Raw genomic sequence first — 24737 nt, forward strand, 5'->3', positions numbered from 1 at the left:
GACCCCTTCCAGGACTGGAGGAGGTTGTATCCCGATACCTAGGTTCGGAGCCAATACCGTAAGTACCTCTGTTTTGTCTGGATTCAGCTTCAATTTGTTTTCCCTCATTCAATCCATTACTGCTTTAAGACAGTCATTGAGAGGAGAGACGCCATCTGAAGTCAAAGCTGAAGACCGAGACATGGAGAAATATATCTGGGTGTCATCAGCATACTGACAACACCCCGCCCCATGCCTCTGGATGATCTTTCCCAGTGGCTTCATGTAAATGTTGAAAAGCATCGGGGACAGGATGGCACCTTGTGGGACACCACAATTAAGCTCCTTCCTTGCCGAGCAACTGTCCCCGAGCACCACCCTCTGGAATCTGCCCGAGAGGAAGGAACGGGACCACTGAAGCGCAGTGCCTCCTATTCCTAACCTTCTCAGGCGATTCAAATTTCATGCGCAGGGGGAATAATTCTTATTTGGAAAGGCAATGTCAAGGACCTTTTCTACTTGTCAGGGCAATCTGAATGAACAAAAAATGAAAAAAAGAGTGATTTAAATCAGTGACTTTTCCATTAATCCTTTTTTTAATAAATGGGGTGGCATTGGAGTGTGCAGCGTGCCCCGAGTTTAGCCCCTAAGACCAGAAACTTTAGGAAACTTGTGATCTTGTATTTATCTGTCCAGGAGCTGAACTCTTCACTGAAGAATCTGCATGGAACAAGGAGTTGTATCATGTATCAATGATCTTTCCCTTGAGGATCTCACAGGTGCTACCATTATTATTCTGTGTGCATCAGACAAACTCAGTTTTTGGGAAGCAGAGAAGGGATGTTTGGTTCATTTTTCATTCTGCTTCATTTGCCTTGTTTCAGGTTTTGGTTTTGTTTTTTGTTTTGCTTGGGTGGCACTTCTTTTGAGATTTGCTTTTTATTTACCATGGTTTTAGTCTGGCTTCTGCCATGTATTTTGTAATCTGAATATTATTATTCTGGTGGATTCAAACAATTAGATGCACTTTGCATTAAAATTAGGATAAAACTGCTAGTCATGACAACTCGGGTCGCATTGGTATCAACAAGACCTTTGGTTTGGATACCATTCATTCTACAATATTTTATGTTTTGTCAAACTGCAATCTGGAAAAAGGCAGCAAACAAATTTTAAAATACACACAAAGTTTTATAATAAAAAACCCTGATACCATTATCTTTAGTTGATGATTTGTTAACTTTATCTAATCTTGTGTGTATGTGTGTTTCATTTGATGAATTTATTTTTATCCTGACCTTTGAAGTAAAGTTTCCTGATGGCAGTTCCCAAAGGTAAACATTGAAATGATATAGAAAACAAAGCTGATTGAAAAAAAAAAGCTAAAGTACAATTGATTGAAACAATTAAACACATTTAGTTTTAATAAGAAAAAAATATAGCTGGCCCTTGGTATCCATGGGGGATCCGTTCCAGACCATCCTGCAGATACCAAAATCCTTGCATGTTCAGTCCCTTGTTGTGTCCAATGGCAGCGCATGCATGCAGCCACATTACCATTAGGGACAACCCTGTTCTCTTGTGGTGGTGCATGCATGTGGCCACACTGCTATTGGAGACAATGGAACTTAATGATAGTGTAGTTGTGTGCACGTGCTGCCATGGAACAATGGGGACTGTCCCAGGCTTGCATTTTCTGGATGCTTGGTTTCTTGGGTGGCAAGTCTGCAGATACCAATGGTCGACTGTATTTTATAAATGGTGCCTCTGCATCCTAGAATAACCACAAGCCTTTCAGAATTATTTTATTTATTTATTTATTTATTTATTTACGGTATTTATACCCTTCCCTTCTGCCCTAAAGGCTCTCATTATAATTATAATGAATTATAACACTATTGTTCCACTTTCATTGCCATGGGTCCATCCTATGGAATCCTGGGATTTGAAATTTAGGGGAAGTGATATTTAAAATTGTCTGTCAGAGAACTCCTTTGGTGCCTCTGACCAAGCTACAAATCCCACCTTCCACAGGATGCAGCCATGGCTATTAAAGTGGAATCACAACATTACATTTGTATAGTGTGAATGGGCCCCAGGACTTTAAGTTTCATTTCTTTCATGCCAGCCAATCTAATTTATCTTAAGCTAATTTATGTTACATACATGTTCATATGGGTGACGATGGACCCTCATATAACTAGGGTTTTAAAGTTAGTCACCAATACATTAAACTGGGTCCTGAAGAGAAGTGACAGTGTATCTGGTACTGAATCATGGTACAGATTTTGAACAGCTAAGTTCTATGTGCAAATGCTACACTCTGCACCAGCTTTAGCCTCTGAACTTTCTTTAAAGGTAGTTACACATAGGTGTTTTATATTAGTTTAGTCTTGTTGTGGCAAGAGCATGGATGACTGGAGTGAACTTTGCTCTCTCCAGAAAGTATGGCTGGCAAAATCAGCCTTAACTGATCATAGTTATACTGATAATCAGCTCTACCTGCTTGTCCATAGATAGTGGAAGTCTGCATTTTGAATTTAGGAGAACTTCTAAGCTACATCTTTGGTCCAGATTGGGGATGGGGTTGCAAGAGAAAAGGGATGGAAGGACACCATTAGATACAAACCATGGCAGTTTTTAAAACTTATTTATCCCACTTTAGTAAGGTCAATACATGCACAGAAACTAATCTCTGTTCAGGACTGATCTAGATCTGTGGAGATCTAGGACAGCTGAGAAGAAGGAAGCTCTGCACTTAGGGATGCCATATCCCGGCGGCCCCCGGGACAAACCCGCTTTTGGGGGCCCCTGCCTGCCCCGGCCCAGTTCCCCCCCAATTGGGACCTTTGTCCCGGGCCCAGCCTCCGGGCCGGGTGCGCTCTTGCGGCCATTACCACGGCTGCTAACGCGGCTGGCCGGCCACCCTCCTCCTCCTCCTCCATGGCCGCGCCGCGCCGCCCTCCGCCTCCACCGCTCCTCCTCCACCTACCCTCCCCCAGCGCAGCTGCTGTGCAGCCCGCGGCGCTTGCCTGGGCCACGGCCGGCAGCAGCGCGCGCTCACCCGCGCGAGGCTTAAGGGGCAGCGCTCGCCTCCTAAGCCTTCTGGCCAATGGCAGACGAGCAGAGGCTGGCCTAGTTTCCAGCCCCAGTCTGCCATTGGCCAGTGTCAGGAGCCTTGGAGGAGGAGGCGGAGGCAAAGGAGGAGGAGGAGGAGGAGGAGGAGGCAAAGGAGGAGGATAGGCCTCTGGGGCAGGGGGAGGGAAAGATTTTATTTTATTTTTAAATATATTCAACCCAGCCTTGGTTATTTTATTTTATTTTTGTTATTAAATAACAAAGTTTCCTCCATTTTGACCATGTCTAAGAAACATGCATTTATATTAACATTTTTAAAAAAATCATTATTTGTTTGGTGTGTCCTCCATTTTTTTAAAAAATGTGTCCTACATTTGTCCTACATTTGTCCCAGTTTGGAGCTCCTGACTTATGGCAACCCTATCTGCACTAACACCCAGAACTGTAATTGAAGAGATTACTGGCATTGTTAGTAGAAAAGTACCTCTGGATTTAGGCCATTGTTTACATCTGCTCACAGTAGTCTGATTTTCAAAAATACGGTGTGTGTGTTTCTGTGTGTTGTGATGGGGGAAGGTGACATAGAATTATACAAGAAGTAGCTTTGAGTATGATTATTGGACTCTAGTTTCTCTGTCTTCACTTCTTCCTGAGTCATTAAAAATGATTTTGTTGTCAATATGTGATTCTAATTAGTTTTTTACACTACTTAGCAATCTAGTATGACACTTGATTTCTAAGTTCTAGAAAGGTTTGAAGCTGTGGACGTTCTCCGATCCTATCACATGAATATATCAAAGAAGCAGCCACACGTAAGTAAAAGTTGAGTTGGACTCCATTCTGGTGCCACATTTGTTCAGAAAAGTTATTCCATATCAGTGTGCTGCTCTAGTGCAAACAAGGACCAAATTCTGCAGTGATGTCATGGTAGCTTGTGCTTGCATGTGACACAATAAAATGAGCAGTCTTTGAAGAGGAAATTGGCATGATAGTACAATGTAATCATGGAAAGAGCATTGAATTGAGTCTTCCTAAATTCTGGAATTTGGTTTCAGGAGTTCTAGCATGTGTTGTCACTCTCAATTTACAGAATGTTTAAAACTGCATGACTTACACTGCCAGTATAAGTCTGTCCAGTTCTGGCAGATGGTCAGTTTATCCATGTTTGCTGTTGCTTGCTACTAATCCAAAGCATTTAAAAATAGCGAAGTGTGATTTGGACTCTGTTTTAAACAGCACAGTCCTGAGTAGCTAGGTGAAATTCTACACAATGTTTGAATAAGTTACAAAAGCCTCTGAAACAGTAGTTTTGTTAATTTGAAATGTACCTTAACATATTTGGAGTAGGTAAACAGGATATTCATTGAAATAATGTTTGCAATTACATGCTTTACTTGCTTTTGAACTCTGCAGCACTGAAAAATTTGTATGTAGATTTGATTCGTTCCTTCGGTTCTAGCTAGGAAGCAGTATTTTGCATGGATTAAGGCAAAAAATCTGATTTTGCATGGATTAATATTTAAACTGTTTTAATAATTAAATTAACAAACATTATTGCACTTTAATTTAGTGCTGGCTAAAACTGAAGAAAAACTCTTCAAAAATGGACATTTAAAAATACATGTGTGATATGTTACGTTGAGAAGGTCATTACAGAAAGTGATCAGTGAAATTGTTAGTGGTAGATCTATATGCGGTATAAAATTAGGATGTTTCAGTTTTTTTGAGCATATTTCCCTTCTAAGTTTACCCTCTAGTGGCTACTTGAAGGTATGTTAGGAAAATATGTTGAAGTTAGTTTTGCAGACCTTTCAGTCTCTGAAAGAACAGATGTCAGGCTCTGCCTAGTGGTGTGTATCATAGAAACAGAGTGAGTGTTTGAAAGAAAAGTGAACAAATGACATAATTACTGCCACCAGCAGTACATTATTGTTATTGACTATAGTGGGATGAAGTTCTGTAGAAAGAGCTTTAGAAAAACAAGGTTATGTAAGTAACACTAAGCATAGTAGGAAAACAGAAGTCAAGAATATGACAAATACATGATTTTAGTTTGTCTTTTCAGTATTTTTTAAATAAAAAATAATGTTTAGAATTTAAAACTTTATTTTTGCCAATTATCTTTTATTGTTCATCTCAAAGCCCCAGCAGCCCTGTTTTAATGCAGTTTTGTAATAATTTTGATAAAATATCCAGGCATTCAGTTAATGATGCAAGTCAGAAATACTGCCAGTGGGAGACAAGAGAGACTGTAGGGTATTTAAAGCATGGCAGTTTCAATATTGTCCAAATTCTATTACTTATTTGGGTATAAGTATCTCCAGGGACTTAGCTATCTCAGATGATTAATTTTAACATAAATAAAATGATAAAAGATATTGTACAAGGTTAAGAGAGATGAGTGGGCTTAAAGCTAAGTCGGTGATGTAAGGTAATCATGATTAAAATGAATATTATACCTAGAATTGTTTGTGTTATATGTGGAATTCTTCATATACCTTGCAAGTATTATTTTTAAAAAACTAATTAGGAGAATTTTTTTTGGGGGGGGTCATCTCCTCCTAGGATTTCAGTTAGAAAGACACAAATTTGAGTCAAATGTTGGGGGCTGGGGTCCATCCTTCCAGATTTCCTACATATTATTGGTATCTTGTATATGTGGCATCTTGTATTAATATTTGGACATACTCACTTTAGTATGTCAAGAAAATAAAAATTATAACTACAGTGGTGCCTCGGGTTACGAAATTAATTCGTTCCGCTGTCAATTTCGTAACCCGAAAGGCTTTCGCAAGCCGAATCCCCATAGGCGCTAATGGGGAAAAGCTGCGATTCCGTGTGAAATCGCGCAGAAAAGCACCAAAAGTTTTTTCGTAACCCGAAAAAACTTTCTTAACCCGGAACAATAATTTCCTATGGGTTTTTTTCGTATCCTGAAAATTTCGTAACCTGGGTATTTCGTATCCCGAGGTACCACTGTATAGACAATTTACATAATTTTAAAGTGAATGATAAGGAGATTGAAGTAGTTGAAGATTTTCCATATTTGGGCTCAGTAGTCAATCAGAACAGAGATTGCAGTCAGGAAATCAAAAGAAGACTAGGACTTGGAAGGGCAGCTACAAAGGAACTAGACAAGATCCCCAAGTGTAAAGATAATTAAATAGTAAGGTTAGAATTGTCCATGCTATTGTACTTCCCATTTCTGTATTTGGTTGTGAAAGCTGTACAGTGAAGAAAGCTGATAGGAAAAAATCAGCTTATTTGAGCTGCAGTGCTGGAAAAGAGTTCTGAGAGTACCTCGGATAGCTAAAAAGATAAATAAATGGGTCCTTGAGCAAATCAGGCCCAAACTATCCCTGGGAGAAAAGATTACTAAACTTTGTAATTGTAATATTTTGACTATTTATTGAGAAGAAAGGACTCACTAGAAAAGACTACAGTCGGCCCACATGGATTTTTTATACATGGAGTCAAGCATCCACGGTTTGAAAATGTTAAGAAAAAAAAAGTATAAATTTCAAATATCAAACCTCGATTTTCCATTTTTATAAGGGACACCATTTTGCTATGTCATTATATTTAATGGGACTTGAGCATCCATGGATTTTGTTATCCATGGGGGAATCTTGGAACCAAACCCCAGCGTATAACAAGGGTCCACTGTATAATATTTGGTAAAGTTGAGGGCAATAGGAAAGGAGGAAGATAAGTGATGGTGAAGATTTTAGAGACTCAGTTCCCAAACTCAGCGGCGTTCCCGCACTGGGTGTCACTTGGTGCTGGGGGTGGGATGTCCAGGGGCGTGGGACTTCTCGGGGGGGGGGGGGAACCCAAGGCACACTCTCTCAGCCTCAGGCTAGCAACAGCAATACTCCCTCTGACAAAACTTGCCATGAAAACCCCCATTTCACCTTAGGGTCTCCAGGAATGACTTGCACACCCACAAACACACACAAAGCACACTCTCTCAATCTCAGGATAGCAATAACAAACTCCCTCTGATGAAACGCCATGCTGCTGCCACTTCCTCTCCCTCCTCCTCTTTCTCCCGACTCTTCCTCCTGCTCCTCTCGCTCCCTCCCTCCCAGCTCTCACCAGCAGGTGAGCAGCTGGAGCCATAGACCCACTGCTGCCGCTGCCACTTCCTTCTCTTCTCTCCCTCCCCCCTCTCACCGGCATGCTATGAGTTTAGGAAAAACTTAGCAGTATAAGACTTAGGCGGGTTACAGACTGCCATTTAGGACGTGCTCCGTGTGTCCTAGGGTTAGGAAGGGGCGTGCTAGGGTTAGGAAGAGTTGCCCCTTCCTAACCGGCCTTGTTCCCAACATGCGCGGAGCGCGTCCTAAATGGCAGCGCCCATCCACATGGGTGCTGCCATTTTTACGTCGTGGACGCTATGCATCCAGACGTGGCGCGGCGGAAGTGACACCGCGAGTGCACACCTCGCGCCTCGCGGCGCCACTTCCGGGGGCCAAAAAGGAGCGCCATTTCGGCGCTCCTTTTTCGCTACGGCCGGAAGCCTCGTGGTCTGGCCACAGGGGCTTCCCGCCACAGCTAATGGCGGCGGCAGGAGAACGGCCGCTTGAGGGCGGTCTGTAATGCGCCTAAGACTGTTTTATATCCCTTGAATACATTCTAAATCTCTCCTCACTATTAATTTCACCCAATTTCTTAGTTTTTCATTTCCTGAGTAAAACAGTTTAATTATCTGACTCATGTTGTCCCAGTCCTGCCCAGTTTATTTTGCTCACTCAAAGTATTGCAGTACTCCCTCCCTCCCAGCTCTCACCATTTATTATTTTACTATGTCTACTTCCTGTCTTTCATGCTTCTCAGTTTCTATGTTGCTATAAAATGTGTTGTGTATCATTGTACTTTCCCCCTGAGCATGTGAACAGTTGGACATCTTTTAGCATGAGTTCATTTGCATCATTAGGTCCAATACTATTTGTAGTTGTCCTCTGCTGTACCCCAGTAGCTTGTTGAGTGTCGTCCTAGGAGTGTCATCTGGCATTATCTCTTGTTTCATTTTGGATTGCCAAAGGCATTCAAAAGGGGTTCACTGTGCCCCCTTTTGTGCTGTACCAACAAGTGTTAGCTTGGTCAAACAAAAATTAACCAAACATTGATATCTTTATTGGCCAACTGAAATGCATAATATACTCGTTGCATGCTTTTAAAGGCAAGATGTTACAAACCAAACAGGAGAAAAATGAGAGATGTTAGTAAGATGCCTGCATTCTGTGGTTTCTGTCCTTAGTTAAGATGGTATGGGGAGGACATCTTTTGCAGGCTGGCTCCTCCTCCTCCTTCTGGCCACATGGAAGATTTTCAAAGTCCAGGAAATTTGCAGTCCATTTGCATCTCAACAAGGACTCCTCCCTTGCAATCCAATCTGTCTCCATTCCTGTGAGGCCACAGGCCTCTTTGTTGGCAAAGGACAATGGATTTCTCAAGAAGCCTCCATATTTTACTTTGGGTTCCACTGGCCTTGTCTCTGAGAGATTCTTGGGCAGAGGTACCCTCCTCTACTGCTGTTGTCCAGTAACTGTTTGGCACATTTAGTCTGGCTCCTCAGCAAAAGTATGCCTGACATAGGAGACCATACCAGCAACACTTTCGCCCTCAGCATAGCCTCTTGGTTCAAAGGAACATGTATTCCCAGCATTGTGGAAATATCATCTGATATTATAAATGATCTTAATTAAGGCCAACCATGTGTCCAAACCAGCAACCTCTCTTTCTCTCTCAAAATTTCTGCTATCTATAAATAAATATGACATACAAGGTTTACAACATGAATGCAACAGAGAACTGGAATACCCAGTACTGATTAATCAATGGCTATTGGTTTTAATATGTATAACTAGTGTGACTACAGATTTCCGACAATGTCTTATACAGCAGAAATTGATATTTCAGACCCAAAAAATATGGTCCAAAAGGACTGCAGCAGGACCACGCTGGCGCCATTCGTGTCAGAGCCGCGACAACTGCTCATGCCCTGCCCTGATACAGGCCACTTCCTGCTCCTTCTTGGGCCAGTTCTTCAGTAATGGTGTGGTATCAGTGTGGTTTCTTGCCGTGTTTGGGATGCATGTCCTCTAAATGCTATGCCCCGAACACGGCTGGAAACTACATCATTTGGCCTGTTTGAGTGTCAGAAATATTGGTTGCCACATTGTCTACTCAAGAAACTGCTTTATAAATTAGCAAATCCTTGGCAATGTTATACTCATAACACTTTCTTAACAAATATTTTTTGGAATTTTCCCATAGTAGCTATATTTTGGGAGGAAGTTATCACATGAGTAAATTTGGTATTGGAAAGTTCCTTGCTATTCAGGGGCAAACATGTTCTTTTGAGTTATTTACTGGTTTCTTGGAAATTAACAAATGGCCAATGGAAGTGGATTTTTGTACCCTGTTGACTTTGTTACTGGAAGGATAATTTCCCTCCATCTGTGATCCAGCAGATAGAAGATCTAACAATGCTTGCAACATTTGAAAGGATGGTGTATAGACAAAAATTACAAATGGACTTATATTTGGACATTTGTTCAACTTTTATAGAAGCATGACCAATGATGTTATTTTTTATGCCTTCAAGTTGTTTCTGATTTATGATAGTACTAATTCAATCCTATTACAGAGTGTTCTTGGCAAGATTTATCCTGGAACATAATAATAATAATAATAATAATAATAATAATAATAATAATAATAAGTTTATATGTATTTTCCTGCTTCTCCCAATGGATCAAAGCGGGATTACAACCAAAAATCTCCATACAGGCAATCATGTCTAAAATACATATCATAAAATACATTATTGTGTGTAACTGAGGAATTTTTTTGAAATATATACAGTGGGCTCTTCTTATTGCCATCCTTATTGCCACCTTATTGCTTGCCATCTGCGGGTCATATCAAAATCTATTATTTTGGCCCACGAACCTGCCATCGACTTATGCATGAGGTCAACTTATAGTCAAGTATATACGGTATATATTTTGTTATTCTAAATTAATACTCTTAGCCATTCTGGTTTTGAGTTTGCTTTTGGTAACAGAACAATGCTCTCAGCACCAACTGAAGGAGACTAGGAAGTCCTGTTTAATAAACAGCTGTGAGATAATGGAGCCATACACAGCCCACCCGCCCAACATAACAGTGACCTATGCCAGTTGTTGCAATCTTGGAGCCATGCTATGTTACAGTTTGTTGGAGCAGTAATGAAACAAAGTATCTCTTGCTGTATTAAGTCAGGAAAAGAACCACGTCCAGGTTTCTTGCTTGGATAGATCATAGCTTGGTAGTTGGCACTGTTGGGCTGATCCTCTGAATACACATAGTGAGACCAGGCGGTGCCTACACCCTAGAAAATGCAAGATTCTTACCTTGCCATGCAAAAGTAAGAAAAGGAGGAGTAGGATGTGTGTGTGTGTGTGTGTGTGTGTGTGTGTGTGTGTGTGTGTGTAAAAGGAGACCTTTATTGTCACACTTTGTTTTTTATTTCCAGGAATATATGTTTAATGTTCCACATAAATATATAACACTATATTCTTACTCAGCTATTGAGTCATACATTGATATGACCATGTACATGTAGTGTTGTTTTATTTTGAGGCAGTTGGTATGAATAACATTGAACACAAAAATTAAGGCAAGGGAGGACTATAATTTCTGGGAATAATAGGACAAGTTATTATGGTTGGCCTTGGATGAAGCCTGCAGAGTAATAATGAAGCTTACACACAGGATTAGCTGTACCCCTTATGCAGTTGACACAGATAATATAAGAACATGAGCAATTCTTTTTCCAACAGGTCAGAATAATCAAGTTTTGTGTTCTAGAGTGATTGGTTGTTGCATCAGTGCACTTTCATTTATGGAACATCATGTGTGCATCTATCATCAGAGATGCCACATTTAAAAATTACATTTTTGATCCATGAACTTACTATTCTCAGCCTGACTGACAAATCTGATTCACAGGTTGACACAATGATTACAAGCACCATGCAGGGAGGCACATGGCATGAAACAACATGGGGGGAAAGAGTACACAGTTTGAACTGGAACTCATTTTGTGGTCAGAATACTGTATGCACACTCAGTGTTTGCATGTAGTGTCCAATATATTAAAAATACAAATTGTCTTGACTTTCGAGACTTACAATAACATAGACATAGACAAATTGAAGCGCAAGCCCAGTCACTAGACCCTGCTAAATTAATTGTGGAATGATAAGTCAACAGTTTATATAATTCCTGTTGTTTCACTGAGTTTACTCCTGTTGGGATTAGCCGTTAGATTTAGGTCTTAAAATATACACACAATACACAAAATTTTCATAATATATTCTAATGCATAGAAATAGTGACTGTTTAACAATGCCAACAAACAAACATTACTGTATTTATATACCGGTAGTCACAAAATACTGTCTATAAATATAATAGCCTTGGTCCCATATCACATTGCCTTACCCTGCAGCTCTATATGTTGCCCAGAAATTGGTTATGTAGGTTTTCCCAGTTCTCCAAAACAGAGGTTTGGTGTGCTAGCAGGGTCATGATGGGAAGGGGACATGGTTTCCTTCTCAGTTCTGCTAATGGAAGGAGTTCCATTAGTAGATGTCTCTACTATATTTAGGCCTCTAAGGTGGGAAGCAGACGGACGATAAAGAGCAGCCTTTGGACTGTGGTGACCACACACCTCGCTTACAAAGCGGGCTGCTGCCACCGCAATCCCAAGCCGGCTGCTGCCAGGAGCCAGATTGTCTCTGCTCCTTTTTGGTCAGACTTTTAGCCCCTAGAGCAGCCTTGGCACAGCTTTTGACCACTTTGGGGGCATGGGTCATGTAAATGCCATGCCTCTAGAGTGTCCGGAAGCCACTTTATTTGGCCTGTGCATTTCAGGCCCAGGAATTGCAACTCAGATTCTGCAATAAACATTGTTAGTTACAGCAATTAAATTATTGTTGAATAACTTTAATATTATATTCTGTTATCTTTTAACTTAATGTTATCTACTATTATGACTTTGGATATATGTGCATATGCTTGTTTATTGATGGTTTCAGTATTGAGTGATAAGAGGTGTGTGTGAAACAGTGATCACAGATTGATACCACAAGAAGGACTTTCATATCTGCTGTTGCCACAAACAAAGTAGGGGTAGTTCATATACAGAACTTCGAGATGAAGAGTGATATATTGTAAATAGAGAGAATGAATGAAAGAATATTGAATTATGAGCATGCATGTTTCAGTAAACTTTGAACCCACCTTTAATTCTTCCACTCTCAGTATTGTGTGACTTCAGAGTTTCCAAGCCTTAGATAATTCAATCATGCAGCTTTATGTACACCAGTATAAACTGCAAAATCATGTTCAGGGACAACACTTCCTTTATAGAGAAAATACTTTGCAAATGAAATTTGCATTGAACTATAATAACATCCAAAATCCACAAAATCGTGATATCTTTATTGGACTAACCAAAATTCACAAAATACATATTGTATGGCTACCACTGGATATGTTGCATTGAACTGGAAGCAATAGACTTTTCTAACAGACTGCACAATATTCTTCAAAGCTGTGATTTCTTGCTGTGTGTATTTTGCTTCAGATTGAACACATCATATTGCTTTCAAATTTCTCTGGAAATTATTTGACTGGAGCATTGAACATATTTGATTTGTACAATGGGGCTCATTTTTAAGCATGTGCGTATAAGCTTCATCCTTAGAATAAATGAAAAAAATTGACAGTCTTAAAACCATTATACAGCTTAATATTAATAGATGTTTCTTTTTGCATATTTTTGAAAGGCATGTAGCTGGACTTCATTGTCACTTGCAACTGTTGTGATGCATGTTTGGGATATAGAAAAGAGTAATGTTTAAATCTGGAAACTGAAAAGCCTCAGAATTTGTCTGTATGTGTTCTCATCTGCTCCTGGCAAAGTAATGTTCAGCTGGTGTGAGACAGACAGGGAAAGACTGGAATCATCCCCTTCCTCTGCAAACAAGTACTTGGCACTATCAAAACTAACAGTGCAAATAATTTTTGTTCAGTATGCATATGGGGTGCAAAGAGACCTCAGGTGGATATGCACGGTTGTTCTTCTGTACAAGACCATTTTGAATGGGCAGGAGCCAGTCCAGAAAAGCAATCATTCTTTGTGGAAAAAGGTACTACCACCACTACTACTGATTACCACCACCACCACTACATTACCATCATCAAAACTCTGTTATCCTTTTTTTTTTAATATAATAGTCACAGTGACCAAATCCATACAGTTATAAATCTAGTCTACTTAAGCTTAATTACAAATAACAAGATTGAATTATTTTGATGGGACAGGGAGTTGGAACTGGAGGATGTGTCCAAACGACCTTATGTTATTTGAATCCAGTGCTGCCACTATTATCTCATGCTCCTTAAATTGTAGGGAAGCTGTTCCCCTCAGAATGTAAGGAACTGACTGTCCTTTTACCTAACATCTCTGGTGAACTAGCAGGCAAGAAGAGCCAGACAGCAGCAGTATCCTTAAAGCTTGGGACACAGCTGCTACCTGGCAGAGACTCCTTGGAACCAAAAAGAAAAGAGACCAAGGAGTGCCATGTTGGCTGAGATGCATAAGTGCAATCGTCCCTTCCCAAACACACAGACAGACACTTTAAATTAAGAGGGGGATTTGCATTACTGCTTAAAGCCTGTGGAGGAAAAACGAGAAACATTTACCTGATATTCATGTCCTCTGTGGTAAGTCACAGTGTAAGGAGTGTAAGATAATGTTTAGATACTAATTAGGGGAAATTCTCATTTGAAATCATTTTAGAAAGGTCCAGTTACTTAAGAAATCATCTACCTGATACCAAAGTGCTTAACACATGCTGGTAGAAATTATATCTTTATCTACATTTATTTTTCATGCTATTTTTGAAAAAGTGGACATGTGCAGAAACTGTGAGTACAATTAGCATCAAGCAGATAAATCCATCCCTAATCCTGTTTATGCTCCACATCAGGCAGATGTGCCAAAATTGATGTAGACAAGCTCTTGGCTTATAACAATATTTTTAAGAGCTATGGACTATTGTTTTAGTTAAGACCTTTCTTAATGGTGAGTGTTTGAAAAAGAAAAGAAAATCTAACTAGTGTAACCTACTTTATGAAGGTCCCTGCTCTCCTCTTATAGTGGTGGAACAACCTGGCAGGAGAGATTATCTTTATTCCTTGTAATTAAATTGACTTTAAAAAATACAATGGCAAGTGGGTGCCGAATTAAATAAATAGCATGATATCTAATGTATACTTAAATCCCTTGTAAGAACAGATGGTACCCTGTATCCTTCCAGGTAATATGAGAAGAGAGTTAATGTTTTGAAACAGCTAGCAATAATCAGTATGATACTAATGAATGGACAGTTCTTGAGTGGAGGAAAATCTGTAGTGTAATATATATTATCAAGAAAATTTAAATTATCTGAAGATTTTAAATACAGGAAATATAATATTTGTGTGTGTTTTTAATATAGTGAGAAAATGATGTTGAAATTCCATAGGTTCACAGAATAGAAAGTATAAGAATCAAAACATCATTTCAAAAACTATTACTGCTAAGTACCCATTAAGGTAGAAACCAGCAAACCTGATTGCCCTATGTCATCTTATTTTGAAGTGAGACCACAACATCCAAGCAAGAAACAGATGAGAAAAATATGTTTATTTGGTTGACTTGTCTTTTATCTTATTCTGTATAAGCAACATGTAACCATAGATATTCTCACAACTCCCTTGGTTTTGTTGGCCTTGGGCCCTTGGCTGTAACACCTCACCAGCTGCAAGGCCAATCTTGAAGGGCTGAAAAGACATGCACGCTGTTTTAGTCAGAAGCAGGTAGCTTACTTGATTTACATTTAGCAAGACTACCCTAGATTTAGCAAGGTAGTGGTAACTTTAGAGATAGATTCAATTAGAGAAACATGGAACATAATCCTCCAACATTTTGGAGATAAAAAACTGGAACATGTCTGGCAAAAGCAATGTCTGAGTGTGATAAAGATGGCAAAATTTATCAACAAGGGAGAAAACAAGCTAGGAGGTGCTGCATCATATTACTTTTGCCTGACCTCATACAGGGAAGGGGAAGATTCTGTCCCATCATGTCTCTACTTCCCTGCTCAGTTGACTGCAAACTGTGAATGAATATCTTATATATGTACTCTTTATTGAGTATTTACATTTACCTGCTCTTTGGACAGGTGATTCCAGGATGGGCTTGCAACAGAAGGAGGAATATGTTGAAATGAAAGATGTATTTTCCATAAAACTGAAACGTCGTCGCTTTGTTGGACAGCAAAAAGGTGGCTTATTATTAGGCATTGCCATTTTTGTGTGCTTAAAAAAAGAGGGCAACAAACTTAAAGATTCCATCATCAATCTAAATAACTTAAGTGAAGACCATTGTCATTTGTGGTTTCGATGTTTGAAAGAAATTCTGAATGGTAAGTACTCTTCAGAAATACTTTTGTTCTATATTTTCTAAAAATCATGTTTTAATAATTGTTGCAAGAAGCTAACTGTGCTAACAATACCCATTGATCTGGCCTTATTTCTTGATAAGTGTAGTCCAGATTTCATTTCCCCCCCTGCCACCAGAGGTCAGCAGGGAAGGGCTAATGGGAGGGGAGGGTTCAGTTTGCTGCTATATGACAGGCAGATTCTGATTGTGTTCTTAATATCACTTACCACAAGTCGGGTTTTTTTTCTTTTGTCTAAACCAAGCCTAAATATCACCTGTGACAACGTAATAAACTAACTCAGGTAGTTCCTTTTTGTAGTTTAACATGTTAGCAAGTTATTAGATTCTCTGGCAGCATTCCACTCTTCTTTACAGGCACATCTTGTACAAATTAACTGTATACAGTCTGTATTAGTGTCAGCTATCAGTTGAGGCTATAAAATGCTTTTCTGGAAGTACTGGAAATGTGACACAAATCAAGGTCATGTACTACTATTTCTCATTATAAGCAGTGATGTTTTGTCATGAGCTTGTCTAGGCAAACTAGATTGCTGAAGGAAGGGTAAAATGATATGCAAGTAGTGTTCCATTACCTTGTAAACATTTATTCCATGCTATCCATGGAACAAGGTTAGGATCTTGGAGTCACAAATCTGCATGGACTTAATTTTCTTGATTTATTTAAATATTTATATTCCACTGTCAAATGATCTCAGGGTGGCTTAGAATACCATCCGTTTAAAATGATAAGGATTAGTAATAATTTAAAAAGATTAAAATATCTTAAATGGTCTATCAATTAAAAAACAGACAATTTAAAACTGGTTAAAACCATTTTAAATCATGTAACCATAGGACAAGTACAGCCTGGATAAAATCAGCTAGGCCTGGAGGCGTTAATTAAAATCCAGGTTTTGTCCCAATGGGACCACCAAAGGGAGGGTATTCCACAACTGGGATGCCATCTCTGAGAAGGCTCTCTCCCATGTTCTCCCACAATGTATTTACCCAGTTGTGGGGCACAGAGAAGGACCCCTCTAATAGATCTCAATTCTTGGGCATGCATATATACATAAAGAAGCACTCCCTCAACTACTGAGGTCCCAAGCCATTTAGTGCTTTAACTGTTAAGAGTAACAGCTTGAAATCAGGTAAATACTAAATAGGTAGAGAAAGGAAGACAACCATGTTGATCCACAAGAAGAAAGAAAAATATAAAATCCACAGGAAAACAATAAATTTATTAGGATCAACTGTGATGCCATAGAAGTGAATGAGCTTTTGATTTCTCCAGGACTGTTCATTAACCTAAATGGCAAAATAATAATGGAAATCTAAAAAGTTTGGCTAGATGTTGTAAGCCATTGTGGTCTGTGATTAAATTTTATCCAAAGAGGAATGTGTCAAAATATTGGAAAGGTTGGTGTTGGTGGCATTGGTGGGGAACTGGAAAAAATATGTTTGTCTTGTATGTATGTACTGGATGAATTACACACACTCAGCCTCAGAGGATGGCAATGGCAAGCCCTCCAAAAGAAACATGCTGTGAAAACCGTATGATGTTTGCCTTAGAGTTTTCATCAGTCAGAAATGACTTGAAGGTATACAACAACAACAACAAATACATACCGGTACATGCAAAGATTAGGAAGTTCATGGGTTTGTGATTGTCATTATGTTTTTAGTGTTTCCCATTGAGCAGTGTAATTCAAGAAATGTAACTGTATATGACATATATGCTCTGTAAGACAGCTCACAATTCTGAAAAACAAAGATTTGTTTTTCATAGTAGTTTAAATCTAAGATCAGAACTTTCTTCTTCCTCTTCCTCCCCTCCTTCTCATCCTGTTTCTCTTCCATCATTCCTATTTCTCTAGTCAGATTGACTATGCATCCACTCTTTGCCCTCTCATTTTCATACAGTGAGATTATCCTTCCCAATGTGAATCTCTGCATCATAAGGCAACATACCACATATTTCCTTTTCCAGCACCTCTTTCGTTTCTGTTCTGTTCTATGCTGACCGTCCTACTTATATGCATGAAGTACTTAAACAAGGATGGTAGGGGAGGTGGCCAAGGGCAGTGAGGGTGGTGGGGGGGATGGACAGGCTGAATGTAGCAAATGAAAATGTTGATCTCATATATCATTCCCTGGAATATGCTTCCTATGTATATGAACAAGCCAAATGCAAATTTAGTTCCATTTCAAAGAGGAGATGATGATGATGATGATGATGATGATGGAAAGGGAGAAGCAATATTAAGAAGTTGAATATCACTCTTTTGAAGACTGCTTCAAAACCTTTCCTAAAAGTTATACTAAACATGATGAATTTTTGGGGGGTGGGGAAGACACAACAGTGTCTGATATGATTTTTTTAAATTATTATTCTCTGCACAACTCTTTTATACTGTAAAGTCTTCCTTTAAAGATATATCTTAATGAATATGATTTTTGCATATGTCCCAAGAGTGATACAGCACAAGGGCAGGAAGAAAATCTTTAGAGACATTCAGAGAGAAGTTTGATTAACTGATGTCTATTTTAAGGGAAGAAGAATTAACTTATCAAAGAAGGTCACTTTGAACTTGATTTGTATTATTAAGCTTTAATGTTGATTGTGATGTTCTTCAGTAATCTGATATTCAGGTTTAAAACAGTCTTAGGAAAGGAAATACTCAGCCTTTATAGTTCACTGAAGTTTTAGTCAAATGAATACTGTATAGTGGAAATCTGTTGGATTTATGAAATATTAATAAAAAAATATTAATAGACGAGATCTAAATCAGAAGAGGTTTTTTTCTAACACAGCCACATTTTTCATTGTCAATCTATGATAATCTTAGATTAGTTTTAAACTGAAACTATAGAATTTGGCATGGTGTTTGCATTTTTAGGCCTGAAGTTTGATTTGTCTTTATAATAAGCAACATATAGCTTTTATTTCAGAATAAAAGACAGAATGGTTATTTATAGAACACATTTATAGATGTGTTCTCAAATCTCCTTTATGACATGCCTCCCACACCAAGTTTTAATGTGCATGTCTAAAGCTTCATGCGTGAAGGTTTAATTATCCCATTAATGTTATACATTAACAGTGTAATATCAGCAGTGGTATATCTCTAGTTTGCATGAAAGATGTTTATTCACATCATTACTTCTGTCTCTATGTAGCACTTTTCTTATTGCTTGTTGTATAAAATATTAATAATGTATATGACAGTGACATCATTTCACCTCTTAACTTTTGTAAACATAAGCCTGCTGCCATAAAACTAAATACTGAAAACAGCACAGATGTGTGTCTGAGGATAGCGTCGCTGTCGCCCTATGAGCCTTTGTTTTCAGAACACCCTGATTAACCTCTACCTTTCATGGTTCATTGATTCACTGATAGATCAAGTTTAAACTAGCGCATATTAGCACATTTGTTACTAACAGGGGAACAGTTGGCTTTTCTCTTTTAAAGTGTTTTTTCAGCTTCTGTAAGAAACCACAGTAAGCAATTGAATAGACGGTAGGTCCTGAAGAAGCCAAAGGCTGTAGCTTTTATGATAGTGAGAGATGAAACTTTTAAAGTTAAATCAATTATAAAAGCTTTCTTATGAGACACCTAAATCATATATTGGGGCAGTAAGAGGGAAAATGGGGTAGATAAAATAGCACCAAAGCATATCCAGGTATCCATGGAAACTCTACTATTTGATTTGTGCTAGAAAATATTGAGGATTTCATTGATACTTCTGCAAGCCATTTTGCTGGCACCCTAGTTTTAGTATAGCAGTGGAAGTTAACATTGAAGTTCTGGTTCAGGGTTGAATTTACACAGACTAAATGATGTGTCCTTACCTCGCTCCCAGTCCTGTTGTAACACACCACATTCCTCTCCTTCCAATGTGAAAACACTTATTTTAAAACCAGAGGATTTTAAGGTGATTTTCTTTAAAAATCCATTTTACATTGCTGTTTTGGGGAAGAACTGGATTTTTTAAAACATGTGGTTTGACCCACAAATTAGAATTATGGTGGATTTGGGATGGGTAGTGGGGATGCGGGAGGGGTGGGGTCAGGTCAATGGATGGCCACCTAGGTCAGGTGGTCACTCAGGCCTACACAGATGGGTAGCTCCCTCTCTTCTGACGGCATTCGGAAAAGGTGGTTTTTTTTTAATTTGGTGTTTGTATGTGAATCTTCGCATACATACCCTTGCCCATATTCACAGGGGAGCATTTCACCTCCACATTCGCTAACAGCTTCACTTTATAGAACTGCAGGTGGACAATCAGAACGAAGGGGGAGGGGAAGCAAATGCAAATGCCAAAATGCACATGTGTTGTGGGAATAACAGCTGCTGTGGTTGTGTGACCAGACATAAACCTATATGGTGAAAATGTGCACACAGTAGAAACACTCCTTGCACTGATATGGCTACATAATGGGGTGTCCCATATGGCTTTCTAAACTGATATCATTTTGGATTAAAATAGGTGTGTATGGCAATAAAGGGGTCAAACTGGGCCAGGCATAGTATGCAGTGGAGCTCAGATATAGCTGTTGTGTAGATTCAGCCGAGGTATATCAGGTGTAGCAGTGTAGCAGTTCCAAAAATCATGTGTCCCCTCAACTCTACACTTATAAATACTATGGGGTTGTTCCCGACTCCCACATTGAGTGCTGCACCAAAAACTTAAACCCGTCCTGAACCCATCACATCTCTATGTGGTTTATGATGGCAATTTGAGTTCTTCTCTACTTGTTTCTTTCCATCTTGGAGTTCAGCAGTGTACCTACTCTGGAACTGAGCAACACTCCAGATATAAATTTTAAAGCACCTAGTAATGTTTTTCTACTTGGCAGGAAGGTTGATACTGCCAGTATACATCAGTTTATCAGTAAATTAAGACAACAGAGTGCTTTCTTCCATTATTTCAGTTCCCCTCATTCTCCATTTGGGCTGAAAGCAATAGAAAGAACTATGAAATAATTTGGTTTCTTTTTTTAAAAAAAGAATTTACATATAGCTTTTGAGGTGAAAAATAAAGAGAGAGTCAACATTTGTGCTTAAAAGATTACTAGTATCTGTTTTCTTTGTTGGTTTCTACCAGAACTTATAGTTAACACAATCAGCACAAATTTATCATCATCTAAGGGTAAAGAATATGATGTATATAAAGATTAGTATACAACATTGTTGTGCAAATAGATAAAACTTGATCCTAAGACTAGGCATGGCTATCAAATGAACTCTGGTTTCCAGTTCAATGTATTTTTTAAAACCCTACAGAGAAAAGTTCAGAAATGATCACTTGCTACTAAAATGAAATGAACATAAAAATATCAGCAAAGTAAAATTTGACAGGAGGCTAAGTCACCAAGAGTTTTCATATTTTGTTGGTGTGGTGGGGTAGGAGAAATATTAAAAATGGGGGAGACGTAGAAAGAAACGAAAAGGTACTTTATATAGAGTGTGTATATAGTAAATAGTAAATTTACAATAGGACAATTATATATTTACTATATAGTAAATAGTGCAACTTGAGGGCTGAAACAAATTACACTTTAGCTCTCTGCTGTGATACAAACATGGCAAGCACAGACATTGATTATTTAGAGATAAAAAAAATGAGTAATTCATTTATTTGTTTTCCCTGTAAATAAAAACAGTAAAGCAGTTGCACATTTGGGCTGAAATGTGCATTAAATATTGCAAGTTTGGGATTTTATTTCTCTCCCCTTCATGCCCTGTTTCTTGATCTCTTAATCAAGGCCAGATTTCTTTTGCACCTGCTGCTTCCGTGTGGCATGATACATAATCTGCAAATCCTGAAAATTGTAGTATCAAATCTCTGCACCAACTGTGAAGGAGTACTATTATTAAATCCTTGCTGAGGGGCATTTCCTCTGAAATTCTCAGGAGAATAGTCTCTTCTCTCCTTATCAGCCTCCCTCTTTGGGGTTTGAAGCATGACCTAAAACCTCTTTCATTTTAGAAGTCACATAATGCTCTTGATGATGGTGACTGACTCATTTGTACCATTTATTCTTAGCTCAAGACTCGCAAGCGCTGGTTGTTTCAGGGTCAGTGTTCTACTTGTGACAGGATTACGTAGGTGGTGGATATAAGTACTGAGCATCTTCTTGTGAAAAAGAGTCTATAAACAACTTAAAGTTGTCTGTGTGTATTAAAATTATATAGCCTCTTACTTGTTTCCAGGCTGTATGTTAAATTTGGTTAAATAAGTATAAAATCCTGATGTGATGTGTGTGTGATTTTTCTTTTAGGTTTTCCAAATAGGCCAAAGTCATTAAAAGTGTTTGTCAATCCTAGTAGTCATAGGAAAGAGGCTACTCGCATTTATTATGAGCAAGTTGCACCGCTCTTTAAGCTTGCTGACATCAGAACTGACGTGACAGGTAAGATGCTTTGCAGAAATTGATTTAATCCAGTTTTGAAGGTGGCATTAAAGTAACCAAGACACTGCTTCAGCAACATCTTTTTGAAGTAATGAGTACATTTAGAGAATTCTCTTTCTGATTAATGAAGATTATTTTATGAGTGTCCAAAGATTTTAATTCAATCTTTTCTTTTATTCTTGCCTTTTAAAAATAGCTTTCACCAGTCTGCTAATTAATTATTTTAGCAGTTATTAAAAATTAAACATTAGTAGAACTTGCGATCCTGTAATGTTGCAATAAGGATGTCTACTAAAGAATAAGGATGTAATTTTTATACACTTATTCCCAGATAAGTGTGTATGGGATTTCAGCCTTATTCCCTGTTGTTGTTGTTGTTATTTATTACCTGTTTTTTCCTCCAGATTGGGACTCAATGTTGTTTACAAGGATTAAAAAAAGTGAATCTACAAAATACAAAAGCTAAAAAACATAATTAAACAATCAGAAAAAATAAAACCAGGATAAAACTTATATAATTAAAACACACATGCACATACCCACACCCCAGCACAACAATTAGCAATATGTAGCACATTGTGTAAGATTGGTCTTATATCATCATTATTCCTTAGAAGACAAGCTGACAGCAGCATTACGTACATGTTTTTGAGTAGATACACACAGGATTGTGGTGCAGCTCAAATAGACTTTATTGGGACTTTATCTGTGAATGAACTTGGAGAGTACTGGGCAGTTAGGGCTAGTATGGAAAAAAAAATCTTGTCTCTGTCCTGATATAGGATGGGATCTCCCTTTTCTTCTGTTTGCAGTACAGATTGTCTCTGTCAGGTCTGACAGACCAAATCATGTTTGAGAGTGAGGACTAGTGCTACGGGGCCCTTTCCCTGATCCAACAGGTGAAAGTGCTTTCAGAGTTGATAAACTGTGAGGTGATGTGCTGACTATTGTAGCTTTAGAAAACAGATACACAGGAGGACAAGGCTATTCCACATTTCAGGAGAAATCTAGAAAGGTTCGCATGAATTAAGAATTTTCACTGAAGAATCATTGGAACTGTTTATCATTTCATTTATTTATTTTAATGCCCCAGCCATATTTTGATTCTGGCCCTAGTTTTGTTTGCCTTTAAAATAGCTTCATTAGAAATGTTTGGAAACAGCACTGATTTTTAACTAGTGATTTAAATCACATTTCAGTTATTCTGATTTCTTATATTTTTTATTAAGCAAATTTTTAAGAAGTTTAACAAAGAAATATTCCATGGGAACTAGCACTGGTGTAACTCCTAGTTAAAGTGAATTTGCTATATTATTATTTTTAAATGAGGATAAAGTTAAATCCATGTAATAATGTCTGTAACATCTTGCAGTAATTCACAGCATACTGCTACGTTTGTTACCTAACACTCCTCCTAGAGGTTATTTTGGCAAATGACATGTACTTCACTTATGTTAAAGATACTTTCATTAATCCAAACAATCCTTTTTAATAAAGTAGTCAAATCACCTGGTGAAGAACACATATGCATTTCTAAAGTATATAGTTAATTCTTAATATTAAAAAAAGCATAGGTAACATACAGAGCAATAGACCAATAAAAATATGTTAGTTTAAAATAGCAACTGCTCCTCTGAGTGTTTTTAAGGCAGAATATGTGTGCATGTGTTTTTATATTCCTAGACTGGAATTCAAGGCACTTCACAACAACATTAAAAGAGTTGCAGTTAAAAATAGGTAAAAATAAAAACAACAAAAAAATAACACTAACACAATTAAGGAATTAAAGCTTTTAAATAGTTTTCAAATAAAAGGTCCCTAAAACATTTTTTTTAAAAAAGGTTCCAAACCAGGTTATTTTTTAATATTAATTTTTATTCCATTTTATGCTAATCTGTCGAACAGTAAACAATAACACTGCATTTCAAATAAAAGAAAACAAAATTGAGCTAAACTAAACTAAATAAGAAAGGCAGAAACAAAAAAACCCACATAAGACAAAAAGTACAACAAATTAAAACATTGTGCTGGTACTTCTCTATATCTCTGACCTCATCTGTACTGCAGAAATAATGCAGTTTGACACTGCTTTAATTGCCATGGCTCAATACTGTGGAATTCTGTGAATTGTAGTTTTATGAGTTATTTAGCCTTCTCTGTCAGAGTGCTTTGGTGCCACCACAAACTACAGATCCCAGAATTCCATGCATTGAAGCATGGTAGTTAGAGCAGTGTCATACTGCATTACAGTGAGTCCTTGCTATCTGCTGGAGTTTGGTTCCAGGGTTCGCCATGGATAACAAAATCTGTGGATGCTCAAGTCCCATTAAATACAATGGCATAGTAAAATGGTGTCTCTTATCTAAAATAGAAAATTAAGGTTTGCTATTTAGAAATTATACTTTCTAAAGAAATATTTTCAAGCTGTGGATGCTTGAATCCATGGATAAAAAAATCTGTGGATAAGGAAGGCTGACTGTATTTCTGCCACCAATGTCACATCTGTGTCAAATACTATAAGTCGAGAAATTTTTTCCCCCAAATGGTCCCCAAAATCCTGGGGTACACATATACAAGGGTCTGTGGGGTCCACCGACCAAGCGCCCAGCTGGGGCGATGCTGGGAAGGGCGCGCGTTCGCCCTGCAGCCGTCTCTCCATCCGGGCTCCCTCCTGCGAAGGGAAGCCGGCCAGAGAGATGGCTGGGAAGGGCGC

The 24737-nt window shown here is 38.3% G+C and overlaps 1 protein-coding gene across 3 annotated transcripts in view; it reads left to right on the forward strand.

Annotated features, from left to right (window-relative positions):
• Positions 1–24737, forward strand: part of CERKL (CERK like autophagy regulator) — a 52106-nt gene that overhangs the window by 3907 nt on the left and 23462 nt on the right. The window contains exons 1-3 of one of the 3 annotated variants that reach the window (XM_089519632.1): positions 3531–3869; positions 15345–15587; positions 21893–22024. In XM_089519632.1, the coding sequence (XP_089375758.1) occupies positions 15356–15587; positions 21893–22024 (364 nt within the window). In that variant the 5' untranslated portion in view covers positions 3531–3869; positions 15345–15355. Of the gene's footprint in view, positions 1–3530; positions 3870–12965; positions 13266–15344; positions 15588–21892; positions 22025–24737 lie in introns of those variants that run through there. The other 2 variants (XM_089519631.1, XM_089519630.1) reach the window with 2 other exon arrangements.

Source organism: Sceloporus occidentalis, unplaced genomic scaffold (assembly GCF_023333645.1).
Source record: "Sceloporus occidentalis isolate IW3139 unplaced genomic scaffold, rSceOcc1.0.p SCAF_4, whole genome shotgun sequence".
In the NCBI taxonomy this organism is placed as follows: domain Eukaryota; kingdom Metazoa; phylum Chordata; class Lepidosauria; order Squamata; family Phrynosomatidae; genus Sceloporus; species Sceloporus occidentalis.